This window comes from Vitis riparia, chromosome 17 (assembly GCF_004353265.1).
Source record: "Vitis riparia cultivar Riparia Gloire de Montpellier isolate 1030 chromosome 17, EGFV_Vit.rip_1.0, whole genome shotgun sequence".
NCBI classification, from domain to species: Eukaryota; Viridiplantae; Streptophyta; class Magnoliopsida; order Vitales; family Vitaceae; genus Vitis; species Vitis riparia.
The window spans coordinates 17,927,487-17,941,020 of NC_048447.1; the positions used below are offsets into that span (position 1 = coordinate 17,927,487).

At 39.5% G+C, this 13,534-nt stretch overlaps 1 protein-coding gene across 1 annotated transcript in view; it reads right to left on the reverse strand.

Moving 5' to 3' along the window:
* Positions 1-13,534, reverse strand: part of LOC117904452 (probable protein phosphatase 2C 8) — a 34,797-nt gene that overhangs the window by 7,565 nt on the left and 13,698 nt on the right. The window contains exon 7 of the mRNA XM_034817052.1: positions 9,434-9,595. Coding sequence (XP_034672943.1) covers positions 9,434-9,595 — 162 coding nt within the window. The remainder of the gene's footprint in view (positions 1-9,433; positions 9,596-13,534) is intronic.

The window sequence follows — 13,534 nt, forward strand, 5'->3', positions numbered from 1 at the left end:
AATGCTACATGGAAAACACAGGGTAGTGCACTAGTAATATCAGAAATATGTGGGTTCAGCACCCACCAGTCAGAGTCTGGCTTATAGGATTTTTCATGAAATCCTCAGTGTGTGTGTGTGTGTGAGAGAGAGAGAGAGAGATAGAGATAGAGATAGAGAGAAATAAAAGGAAAGGTCATTCCACAGGATACCCAGGAAAATACAAAGTGTTGGGGCTTTTTGGGGCAGAGGAAAATAATAGAGGTCAATTTGAAAACAATTAAGAGGCCGATATACCTAAGCTCATCAAGCTAAATCATTTGAGGATTATCTGAAGGGAAAAGCAAAAGGGTTTGCGTTTTGTGATGCAGAGGGGCCTCATAGAGATTGATTTGAAAACATTCAAGAAACCTGACATGCCTAAGCTCATGGTGAAATCTATAATTATCCAAGGATTGTGGAAAGGACAAGGGGCATTCACAATGGAGGAAGTTTAGGGAGGGAAAGCTCCAGCTGAATAGTGGATTGTCTTAGACAGAGGGTAGATGGAAATTGGAGCATCTATAGTTGTCTAACCAGGGTGAGGTTGGCTGTATCGTTTGAAGATGGCAAAACCAGGGAGGTAGATAAGTCCAATGATTAGTTTTTGCAGATGATAGGAAAAAAGTGCATTGATAATGGGAAGGAATTATTGGACTGGTTATCTATTGACCTAAAAATTCAGAAACCATTTTTTCTTTTTTACTTTTTTTTTGGGGGGTGTATGAAGATAAAGGTAGTGCTTAGTATTTGGAGAAGCCACAGGAGATGAGCGAGATGGGGACAAGCATTACTTCATAGGAATGTCTGAGAAGCCTCTTGGACATGGCAAAGATGGAAAGCTGCCTTGTGGAGAGTCCAAGCTTATGTTGGGAAAGAAGAGGTGAGGTGCAACATTCATGGATCCTTGCTTGACCAAAGACAACTTCATGAAAAAAGTGTTTGGTTGAAAGAAATGGTTTTTATAACCAGAACTAGATAGTGGAACTTTGCAGCATCGGGTTGTAGCCAATGGAAACTGGGTGCGGTTTTGAAGGTGATGAATATGAACGGGTTCTATTCCTCTTCGCATTTTGGTCATTGGATAAATTCCTTGGACAAAGAAACAGACACTTCAATGATATATTCCCCACATGCCTTTAGTTCAGCATTTAGGGAGAGTATCAACATGGACTACACTTCTAGGTCTGCCACTCTATCTCTGATAGAAGGGGTTCTTCAAAGAGCTAGGGAGTGCTGTGGAAGTTTTGGATTTGAAGGTCAACCTGGATAGGGGCAACCTCATTCTCATGGAGCTCATGGACAATTTTAAAGATTAGCAGCAGCTTTGCAATGCAAAATAAGAACTTTGCCTTCTACAATCTTGGCCCTTCCTTTTGGGGCATGGTGTTTGGTCAGTCAGGGAAGGTAGAATCTTTCAAAAGAGAGATTAACAGCATGTTTGGTAATTGTTTTCAAGAACAATCTTCTATTCTCCAGAGAAAAAAAAAAAAAAAGGGGGGGGGGGGGAAAGTATGTTTGACAATTAGAAAATAGGGTGTTTTCAAAAAATATCTTTTAATTGTTTTCACTTGTTTTTTGATGATTATTTTAAAAAATAATTATACAAACATGTAGAATGATTAAAAATAAAACACTAGATAAGAAAATTATTTTTAGAATATATTTAAAAATATTAAAAACTGATTAAAAATATTTCAGGTTTTCAAATAAACTTTTGATCTACAAAACATTATAAAACATTTTTAAAAACTGTTTTTGAAAATAGATACCAAATAGGGCCTAACCCTTATTAAAAGAATCTTACCAAGTTTATGACATTTTTGTTTGCCTTTAGCATGCAGACTTTGATGAGGCCACAGTGAGGAAAAGATCGAAAAAATTGAAAGGGATGGAGTGAGTGAGCTGTTATGAAAATGGCATTGAAGGTTTCTAATGGAAAAAGGATCGCTTGTGAAGGAAAGAAGTGGTGAGGAAATACGAGGAGAAAAAGTGACAGTGACATTTGCTGGTGGAGTTGTTGATGAATACTAGGAACAAGGTAGGAAGGTTTTCTGAAGTCCATTCATAATATAGTGGGGAAGAGCAAAAGTGTGAAATCTGGTGTGAAATTTAGTGTGGGAATCATCCATTGAAGGTGGGGTTTTGGGATCCTTCGAGAATAAGTAGAGAGGCCACCCCACATTAGCAGAATACAAACTTAGAGAATAAATTGACGCAACCCCAATTACTAGACTACATTCTGTTGGGATAGCTTTTTAACTTCTACTTCTTAGAAAAAGTAACTACTTTTACTGTGCAATTGATTTTGCATCTGTAAACTATATTTTAAAAAAGCTTCTATTAAAAATATGGATAATTTTGATATTTTAAGATTTTAATTAAATAAAATTCTGTTTCTTACATTGTGTTTGAGAAAAAATAGGGGTCTCACTGCTTTTCTAAAATGTAGATAAATCATATTATGGAACTGTGAAATCAATATTTGAGAGTTCTATGAAAACATACTTAAAAGTTACATATACAGGGTCAGATACAAATTTTAGCATTTAAGGAGCTCTCCCAAATAGGGTTTATAAGTGTTGGACAAAGGCACCAGGACACTGGAAAGCTGGAGATGGTTGATTCCTTTTGGGATCATATTTATAGGTTGGCGGTCAACCAGAGGATGGACAGAATTGATCAGAAAAAGAACCTAGTACATACGATTTCTAGTAAAAAATCATTCAAGGCCATATCTCATGGAAAAGATGATACGTTCTGAGGGGAAAAGATTTTGGGGTCATTGGCCCCTACAAAGGTGTTTCTTTATTTCAGCAGCAGTTTAGGGAAGGATCTCAACCATTGATTCGCTTATAAGACGATTCTTAAAATTTGAAGTTGTAGGGGCAAAAGGCATTAGTTGTCCATTATCCAGTGTCCTAAGATCTCTAGTCTATGATTTTCTTCCCACCATTTCACATAGCTAGGGTCCAGAAAACAGTGAGGGGAGATCTTATCAAGTTGGCATGCAAGGTTGCTTGCATAAACATGAGAAAGGCCAGGAGGATATGCCCCTCTGTGTGGCCTAGCGTAACAGGAAGAAGCATATAGAATTTTTAGGGTGGTTGAACTTGTGGTGATGAAGATGAATTTTCTTTTTAATAGGTAGAGTGATGAAGATGAAATATCCTGCTAACATTGATGGGCAGACATAGAATCTATAGTAGATGAAAATTTTCTCTCTTTTTTTGGTACCATGGGTTGTTTTCATGTTAACTTTTTTTTTTTTTTAACTTTAGGTGTAGCTTGTCACTGTACTTGGGGTACACCCCCTTGGCATTATTTGATTCAATTAGCCTAGTTGCTGATCAAAAAAAAAATGAAGGAAAAAAAAAATTGTCCAAATTAAGCACAACATAAAATATGGAAGCACAATTGCTAGTCTTAAGAAGACAAAAAAGGGAGGAAGAAAAAGAGAAAAGAAGCAGCAGACAGTATGAGATGTGACTTGTGAGAGAGAAGTATGCCAGAAGCAATTCATTGTAGTTCAGGATCAAAGTATAATAGGGGAGCAATCAGCCAAAAGCAAAAATGAGAATTTGAACATATTCCAATTGGTTTGACCTGAACCAAGCTAGAGTCAATCTCATCCAAGTTCAACTACCCTTTTCCAACTTTTTTCATGCAGATTTGGACCAGCTCAATCATGTTAATCCACCCAACTAAGCTTTGTCCATTAAGCTAACCACATATTAATTACAGAGTCAAAGCCCAACACTCCTACTTTTATTAGAGCAAATTAATGACTATAGCATACTCCAGAAGCTTAATTGATTAATTATTATCGATGTGGAAGGAAAAACTCAACATTCCACCATGCATTATACTGATTACATTCCCCTTTACATATAGATGATAATACTCATCTATTTTAGGGATATTTACAACTTATCAAAAAAAAAAAAGTCAAAACTACCTAAACCAGAAATGGATTTGGTAACAGATTACCAAATCCCATAAAATCATGGAATAAGAAAGGATGATTTGTTAGCTGTAGATATCCTCAATCTTAGCCCTTAACATTGCTGACAAATCATTAAATTAAATCTTCCTATAATTTTACACTCCCCCTCAAGCTGGGCGGTAAATATTTATTAATCCCAGCTTGGAACTCAGATCATCAAACACCTTTCTCGGTAGAGCCTTGGTAAGAATGTCAGCTGTTTGAAGGCTTGTAGGCACGTACAACATCTTGATTATTCCTTCCTCTATCTTCTCCTTTATGAAATGTCGATCAATTTCCACATGTTTTGTTCTATCATGATGTACAGGATTTTTTTGCAATGCTGATTGCTGACTGATTATCACAGAACATTTTCATAGGTTCTTCATCTGAAATCTTTAATTCCTGTAGCACCCTTCTTAACCATATTCCCTCACAAATGTCGTGTGCCATTGCCCGGAATTCAGCTTCCGCACTGCTCCTTGACACCACTGATTGCTTCTTACTTCTCCATGTGACCAGATTACCCCACACATATGTGCAGTACCCTGAAGTTGATCTTCGGTCTTGTACTGATCCTGCCCAATTTGCATCGCTGAACACTTCAATATCTCTTCTTTGGTTCTTCTCAAAAAATAATCCTTTACCTGGTGTTAGTTTCAGGTATCTCAAGATTCTATACACAGCCTCCATGTGTTCTTCATTTGGATTATTCATGAATTGACTTACCATGCTGACAGAAAAACCAATATCTGGTCGTGTGTGAGATAGGTATATTAGTTTACCTACTAATCTTTGGTATCTCCCTTTATCCACGGTTGCACAATTTTCCTTAGCTCCTAGTTTGGTTGTTGGATCCATAGGAGTATCTGCTGGCTTACACCCAAGCATTCCAGTCTCTTTTAAGAGATCCAGGACATATTTTCTTTGTGAGACAGAGATTCCCTTTCTTGACCTTGCAATCTCCATACCTAGGAAGTATTTGAGATTCCCAAGGTCCTTGATCTCAAATTCTGCAGCTAGAAAACTTTTGGTGGTGCGGATTTCCTCTTCATAATCTCCCGTTAGAATTATGTCATCCACATATACAATGAGGACAGCAAGCTTTCCTGCAGGAGAGTGTTTAACAAATAAAGTATGGTCCGTCTGACATTAGGAGTAGCCATGTTTCTTAACTACCTTTGTGAATCTTTCAAACCAGGCTCTTGGAGATTGCTTGAGCCCATATAGAGATCTCCGAAGTTTACAAACTTTGTTGCGTGTAGTTTGTGTCTCAAATCCTGGAGGAATTTCCATGTAAACTTCTTCAGCTAGGTCCCCATTTAGGAATGCATTCTTGACATCTAGTTGGTGGAGAGGCCAGTCAAGGTTTGCAGCCAAAGATAGTAGAACCCGAACTGTGTTTAACTTGGCGACAGGGGCAAATGTCTCCTCATAGTCGATTCCGTATGATTGGGTGAATCCCTTTGCAACCAGCCGTGCCTTGAATCGATTAACACTCCCATCTTCATTATATTTGACTGTGAAGATCCATTTGCAGCCCACTGGGCGTTTTCCAGCTGGTAATTCTGAGATTTCCCAGGTTCCATTTTTTTCAAGTGCATGAATTTCTTCATACACAGCTGATTTCCACTCAGGTGAGCCAAGAGCTTCTTGTACATTATTAGGAACCTGGATGTTGTCGAGGTTGGCAACAAATGTTTTGAACTTCGGTGATAGTCCTTCATATGACACAAATGTGTATATAGGGTGTTTTGTGCATGATCTTACACCTTTTCTCACAGCAATAGGAAAGTCACTATCATCATTAGTTTCGGGATTATAGTTACCTGATGGATCTTCACTTGATCTAGAACTTGGGTCAGACTCTTGGGTTGGCTCAAGAGATGCTTGTTGTTCCATCTCCTTTTGGTTCTGTCTCCTTCTTGAGTAGTCATTCTTTGTTGATTGAATAGTGTCCAGATTTTGAGGAGGTGGATTAGTAGGCGGATTGTTGGTTTGATCTTGAGAAGGAGATTCTAGGAAGTAAGGAGACTCAAGGAAGAGATTTTGAGGAGGAATGGATTCATGATTTAGTGATGGGTAGGGTTGGTCAGAATTAGGAGAGAAATGAGATGATTCTTCAATATCCCAAAGCTGGTATTCCTGGATAAAGTTGGCCTCCCCCTGAATATCAGATTTGGAGAAATAAGATTGTTGCTCAAAGAAGGTGACATCCATGGAGTGATAGAACTGTTTAGTGACAGGTGAGTAGCACTTATATCCTTTTTGAGTTGGAGAGTACCCAAGGAAAACACATTTAAGAGCTCTAGGATCAAGTTTGTCCCTATGTTGTTGATGGACATGGACAAAAGCTGAGCACCCGAAAACTTTGAATGGGATTGTTGAGATTAGACGAGTATTGGGAAAGGACTGAAGAAGAATTTGACAAGGAGTCTGGAAGTCGAGAATACGAGATGGCATCCTATTTATGAGATAGGCAGCAGTGAGGATGGCTTCACCCCAGAAAAATTTTGGTACATGGGTAGAGAACATTAGGGAACGAGCAACATCAAGAAGATGTCGGTTTTTTCTTTCGGCAATACCATTTTGTTGAGGAGTGTTGACACAGGAACTTTGGTGAACTATACCCTGACTCAAGAGATAATCATTAAGAATGGAGTTGAAATACTCTTTGGCATTGTCAGTTTTCAGAATTTGGATTTTTGCTTGGAATTGTGTTTGGATCATGGTGTTGAAGGTTTTGAAAATCTGGTTTGCCTCTGATTTTTCTTTCATGAGGAATACCCATGTGAGTCTAGTGTGATCATCAATAAATGAAATGAACCAGCGAGAACCAGTAACATTTTTTATCCTAGAAGGACCCCATACATCACTATGAATCATGGAAAAAGGTTGAGATGCTTTGTAGGATCGGTTAGGATAAGAATTACGAATATGTTTAGAAAATTGACAGATCTCACATTGAAACTCATTTGGATTTTTATTATGGAATAATGAAGGAAACAACTTCTCAAGATACAAGAAATTTGGATGACCTAACCTATAGTGCCACAACATAACTGCACTATCATTATTAGACTGACTCACAGACAAAGAAATAGGACTACTGGACACTGAACAATCAGAATGATGAGTTGATCCTTGAGGAGGATCATTAACCTCTAGAAGATAGAGCCCCAAACACATCTTAGCACTACCAATCGTCTTCCCCGAGTCCAAGACCTGAAATTCACACAGATTTGAGCCAAACTTAGTAACACAGTTGAGATCCCGAGTGAGTTTACTAATGGACAGTAAATTGCAATTTAATTTTGGCACAAGGAGAACTGAATCAAGGGTGATGTTCTTTGAAACTCTAACAGAACCTGTACCAGCCACCTTTGAGAGTGAACCATGGGCTATTCTCACAGTTAAATTTTTATAGCATGGATTGTAAGTAGAAAAAAGCTTCTCATCTCCAGTCATATGATCAGATGCTCCCGAGTCTATAATCCATGGACTTAACTTCTCCTTTTTAACATTTAGAGCACTCAAAAAATTACCTTTTTGTGCCAAGGAACCAGTACCAACCACAGTGGGGACAGCTGCAGGCAAGGATTGGCTGAACAATTTCTGTAGGACTTCTATTTGTTCCTTGCTGAAGGGAGTGGGTTCGGGTGATGGTTTTTCATCCATGGAGACGAGGTTGCCCCGTCCTTCTTTGTCATTGGCAAACCGGGAAGGCTTCCAATCTGTAGGTTTGCCATGAATCTTCCAGCAGGTGTCCTTGGTGTGACCAGGACGTCGGCAATGATCACACCATGGTCGCCCTTTCTTCGGTTTGTGATCATTGTTGTTAAATGGATTGCCTCTAACTGCAAGGGCTGAGCTCTCAGGATTTGTCACAGAATCTTGAGAGCCCATCATGATCTTCTTTCGACTTTCCTCTCTCCGAACTTCTGAAAATGCTTCCCGGATATTTAGTAGTGGTTTGGATCCTAAGATTCTTCCTCGTACTTCATCGAGATTCTTATTTAATCCAATCAGAAATTTGTATATTCTTTTCCGTTCAATAATCTGTTTATACCTGATTCCATCACCCGGACAGCTCCAATTGTGCTCCTCGAACAGGTCCAGCTGCTGCCAGTAGCGATTGAGTGTGTTGAAATACTGAGTCACCGTTAACTCTCCTTAGCGGAAGTTATGGAGAACACTCTCCACCTCGAACAATTCCAATGTATTCTCATTGTTGGAATATGTTTCCTTGGCAGCGTCCCAAATCTCCTTTGCTGTTCCATAGAGAAGAAAATTTTCTCCAATGTCATTTGTCATGGAATTAATGAGCCATGACATGACCATATTATTTTCAGCATTCCAGACTTTGAACTTTTCATCTGTCTTGTTTGGTTTGGCAGCAACTCCATTGAGATAATCGTCTTTGCCCTTTCCGCATATGAACATCATTACAGAATGGGACCATTGGAGATAGTTGTTCCCATTCAGTTTGTGTCCTGTAATGGGCATGAGGTTACTATCTGCACTACTATTGCTGGAAGCCATGGCTTCCTGATTGGAGGTGATTTGGGAAACAGTAGCAGTTGAATTATGTTTGCCGTATTTGGTCATATGAGGGAATTAGGGTTCAGAGAATGCTCTAATACCATATCGATGTGGAAGGAAAAACTCAACATTCCACCATGCATTATACTGATTACATTCCCCTTTACATATAGATGATAATACTCATCTATTTTAGGGATATTTACAACTTATCAAAAAAAAAAAAGTCAAAACTACCTAAACCAAAAATGGATTTGGTAACAGATTACCAAATCCCATAAAATCATGGAATAAGAAAGGATGATTTGTTAGCTGTAGATATCCTTAATCTTAGCCCTTAACATTGCTGACAAATCATTAAATTAAATCTTCCTATAATTTTACAATTATCATACTTGCTTTAGATTATTTGGCATCTTTTCTTCCATATGAATTCATACTCTAAGAGGTTTTTTCATATCACTAGTGCATAAACTATTTCAACCACTCACAAGCCTAATGAAGCTTGGTGTGTCACTCTCAAGCATGGCTGGTAAAGAACTCAAGCTTGGAATTTGCACTTGAACATGGATCTTTCACCAATCAATAGGGTTGAGTGAGCTTCCTAAGCCAAGCACAAGCTATTCAGGAGTTCAGTTTGTTTTTTTTAATAGTTATTAAGGCTTAAATATTATTCAAAAGATAACCCTTTCCACTAATTTTTTGACATATGAAATATGACATTTAGATCAATGTCATTTTAGCTTCTAATGGTACCAACAAACAAATTGAGCTGTCCATATGTAAATTACAATTCTATAATTATTTGACCATATATGTAGCATTCTGTAAAAGAGAATAGGGGGAAAATAAAACAATGCAAGATATCTCACATACACATTAGCCTACCTTCTGAATGCGAGCACGTTCTTGTGGATAGATGGCTTTGTGTTCCCTTGTCAAAACAATGGCCTTTAATTGACTTACTCCATCTGACTGATTCTCTGATCCATCGGTGGTAGATGATCGTGCTACAACTGCTTTTGCATCTCCAATGTTGGCAACAAAAACCTGGATAGCATGCAGGAGTAATTCTGAGTAGTTTAATACATAAAATGGAGAATTGGAAAAAGGAAAACATGATAAAAATTGGCACAGTTTCTACAGTGCTGGGGAGCTGGGAAGTACAGTCTGGTTTCCAAGAAAAATAATTCGGAGTCCTTATGTTCCTCCCGGAGTGGGTTTTTTTGCATGGGAAGCCTCGTGGGGGAAAGCTTTAACTTTGGATCAACTTAAAAGGAGGGGCTGGATCCTTGCTAATAGATGTTTCTTTTGTCTAGCCGAAGAGGAGTCTACTAATTCACATCTTTATTCACTGCACGAAGACTAGAGTTTTGTGGGAGTTATTATTCGCTCTCTTTGGGGTGACTTGGGTTCTCCTTTGCTCAGTAAGGGAGACTCCTTGGTTGGTTTGGGTCCTTTGTGGGCAAAAAGCGCAAAAAAGCTTGAAAGCTGACTCCTTTATGCCTTTTTTAGGCGGTGTGGAAAGAAAGAAATAGGATGGCATTCGACAATGAAGAGTTTTCAGTACATAGGTTGAAGTATTCTTTTGTGTGTAGTTTATGGTCTTGGACAAAGTTGTATATAGATGTTGGCCTTTTATCTTTAATCGACTTTCTTGATTGGTTGGGCTCTAGGTGAGGGTGGGTGAGGTTTTTGTTTTCCCTCCTGTTTTGCTCTTTTTAGCCTTTTGGCACTTGTTGTATGCTTCCTATATGCCTTGGGTTGCCCTTGGGCTTCCTTTTTCTAAATAATATATTCTCTTCTGTGTTTACCCATCAGAAAAAAATAAATAAATAAATAAAAAATGGCACAACTTGCAACAACATTGTTATGTCACACACATGGTTTTGATTGTCTACCATGGCACACTCATAGCAAAACCTTGCAAACTCATCAATTTGCGACTAACCATGGTGTTTGTTTAGAAATGATACTCAGATCTGTCAAATGTCAACACACTTTATGTGACATCTAGATGAGCTGCATGTAACATTTGTATGTGCCTTCCTTGGTTACCATGTTGGCATTGCCACTTTTGTTACTATCTTTATCACATCACATCTACAACTAATTCCTCCAAGTAAACAGAGTTTGTTGCAAAGATTTCAACAGTAGGATTATTGAAAAAAGTACCAATTCCAATTGTATTACTTTTGTCCTTACAAAAAAATTTTGTTCTTAGTACCAAAGAGTTTAGGTCCATCTGACTAGTGGCCAGCCTCTAAGGTCATCCCTAAGTGTTTCTGGAAGGTACTTCATCAGACCATTTTCCACTCTCATGGAGCTTTTTAGAGGTAGGTACGATACCAGATGCTGTTCTGATAGATGATGAATTGGTGGATGAAGCTGTTCATTCAGGAGAGGTGGGAGTACAATCTAATTTGAAAAAACATATAACCATGGTGATTCAGATTTGTCGAAATATTTTCTTTTCAAGGACTTTGGCTCTAGACAAAGGTTATTAGGAATTGTTTTAGAGTGGAATGATGACAAGAGCAGAAGACACATCAAGGGTTTTTTGAAATGGGTGGAAACAGAATTCCGGTGTATTATTCCTGTTTTCCAATGACATGATGTTTTTCTCAACAGTCAATATTGATGACATATTCAAAATTCTCTTAGTGGTCAGTTTTGTGCTGGGCATCAACATGGAGAAAAAGTATCCTCTTTTGTGACAATATAAGTCTGATAACATGAGTTATCCAACATCCTTCACAGATTGCACAATGAGCTCCCTTCTCTTTGGGATCCTATGATAGATGGAATCACTAGACGGTTCAAAAAGTCAATCAAATCCTTTCTATCCTCTGGGGTACAATCACTTTAGTTTGTTTTAGCCCCAATCCCCACTTATTACCTCTCAATTTTAGGATCTAACTTGGTGTTGCTTCTAGAATTGACAAAATTCAGTATGACTTTTACAGATCAAGTAATGGGTCTCTCATGAATTGGGTCTATATTCCAAGAGATTTATTGGAAGCATTCCTCTAAATGAATTTCATGGGAATTTTAGTAAATGAACTATACAGAATTTGTGCTTAATCGAATATTGCAAAGGTGTGACATTTATTACCAGTCAAAATTGGATCATGAGAGAATTTTGGTCTATATCAGCACCAAAGTCTCAGATTGTGGAGGAAGACTAGAATTAGAGATTGATAGAAAAGCAAGGATGTAGGGGGTGGTTTGTTTCTATTAGGAATAAAGACTCTTGGGTAAATATCTTTGACCATATCCCGAGGAAATTGACAGTGTGGTGGCACAATGTTGTTAAAGGTTATATTCAAGCAATGGAATGCCAACATTATTTTTAGGTGATACAAGTGAGGCACCTTGACTAATGAGTAGGGAAGTGAGAAAGTGAAGGAAAATGAAAGAAAATAGAATGTCTGCTAAGAAAGGAGGCAGATGTTGGTTTGCAGTAGAATCAAAGTCTTATGAAATCACGACGGAGGTGGATGGGGAGAGACTTAAGGGTATCATTGTGGAAAGAAGCAGAGGGTTTACCTCATGGATTAGATTTGGTAGCCTCAGTTTGTGTTGTTTACTGGAAGGAGTGGAGGCTTGCTGCAGGGGAGTGTTTATGCAAGGCCTCGTTAAAAGATGGGAAGATGGAGGAAGAAGGTATAAGTTGGAGATTCGTTCAAATGAGGCTGGTAGGTATATTTTATGTTCTGTGGTTGACTCGGAATCAAAGAGATTTTGTTTAGTGTTTCCAGAAGGAAAAGGTGTGTTGGGAGGGTGGGTTTTGCTGGCCGAAAAACTTCGCTTTCTTGGAGTTAGGCCTCGGGAGGAGTCCAAGGGAACTGCTGCATTTTATGGGACAGGGTGTTCAGATGGAGAATTTGTGAGGAAAGCCAAAAAATCTTATGTTGAAGCGACAAAGACAAGAGGGAAAAAGTTAGGGGAGGCAGTGTGGCTACAACTAGGGGAGGAAGAAGTGGCAAATGATAGGAAAGTCCTGGGACGGTGTTTGGTGGGAAGATGGGGACAACCCTTAATGGTGGACCCAAATATGCAAGCTCTTGAAAGTTGGGGGAGATCTGTGTGGAATACTAAAGGAGGGGTGAAGTTTTCGAGGTTGGGAGGCCCTCTGTTGTTAATCGAATTTGAGAGTACAGAAGAGGCAGAAAAGGTGTTATTAAGAGGACACCGGTGGTTCAAGGAATCACTCCTGAACTTGGAAAGGTGGAACCCAAAGGTGGGGTGCTCGAATAATGGCGAGAGGGATAAGAGTGTATGGGTGAGAGTTGTGGGAATGCCGTTGCATTTTTGGAACCAGGAGATACTCAGAAAAATCGGCGATGGTTGCGGGGGGTTCCTCGCAGTGGATGAAGACACCGCAAATTTTAAGGAGTTAAAATGGGCCAGACTATTAGTGAGATCGGAAGGCTTAGAGTGGCCGAGCTCACTGCAAGTGGCAGTCGGGACTGTCTGTTATTCAATACAGCTATGGTGGGAGGTGAAACCAGGGGTGGCGGAGGTGGTTCCGGTGACCAGAAACAAGATGGGCAACGAGCGCGAGGTTAGGGACGAAGGAGAAGGAGACTCACGCGCTGGTTTCCAGATGGCGGATGTACGGACGCATGGAGAACCTGCAAAAGTGGACGTGCCGTGTGGAAATGGTGAAGGGGGATGCAGAAAGGCAGCTGCGTCCTCTGAAGCGTTGTCGGAAAAAGCAGCAGATGGTGTCGGGTCCTCGCTTAACCAGCAACCAGCGTGGGAGAAGAAAAGTCGTTGCGGGCCTGGGAAATCCTGTCCGTTGGGCCGGCAAATGGTGGTGGACTTGGGGCGAAGGCCCACGGAGAAGGGCCAGGTGACTGAAGACCAAAATGAATTAAAGGAATTGGGCCGGCCCAAGTCTTCTCCCTATAAAAGCCCTGAGGTAGTGATGGATCGATCCATTAAGGCTAGGGCTCCCGACAGAGGACTGGGCGACAGCGGAGA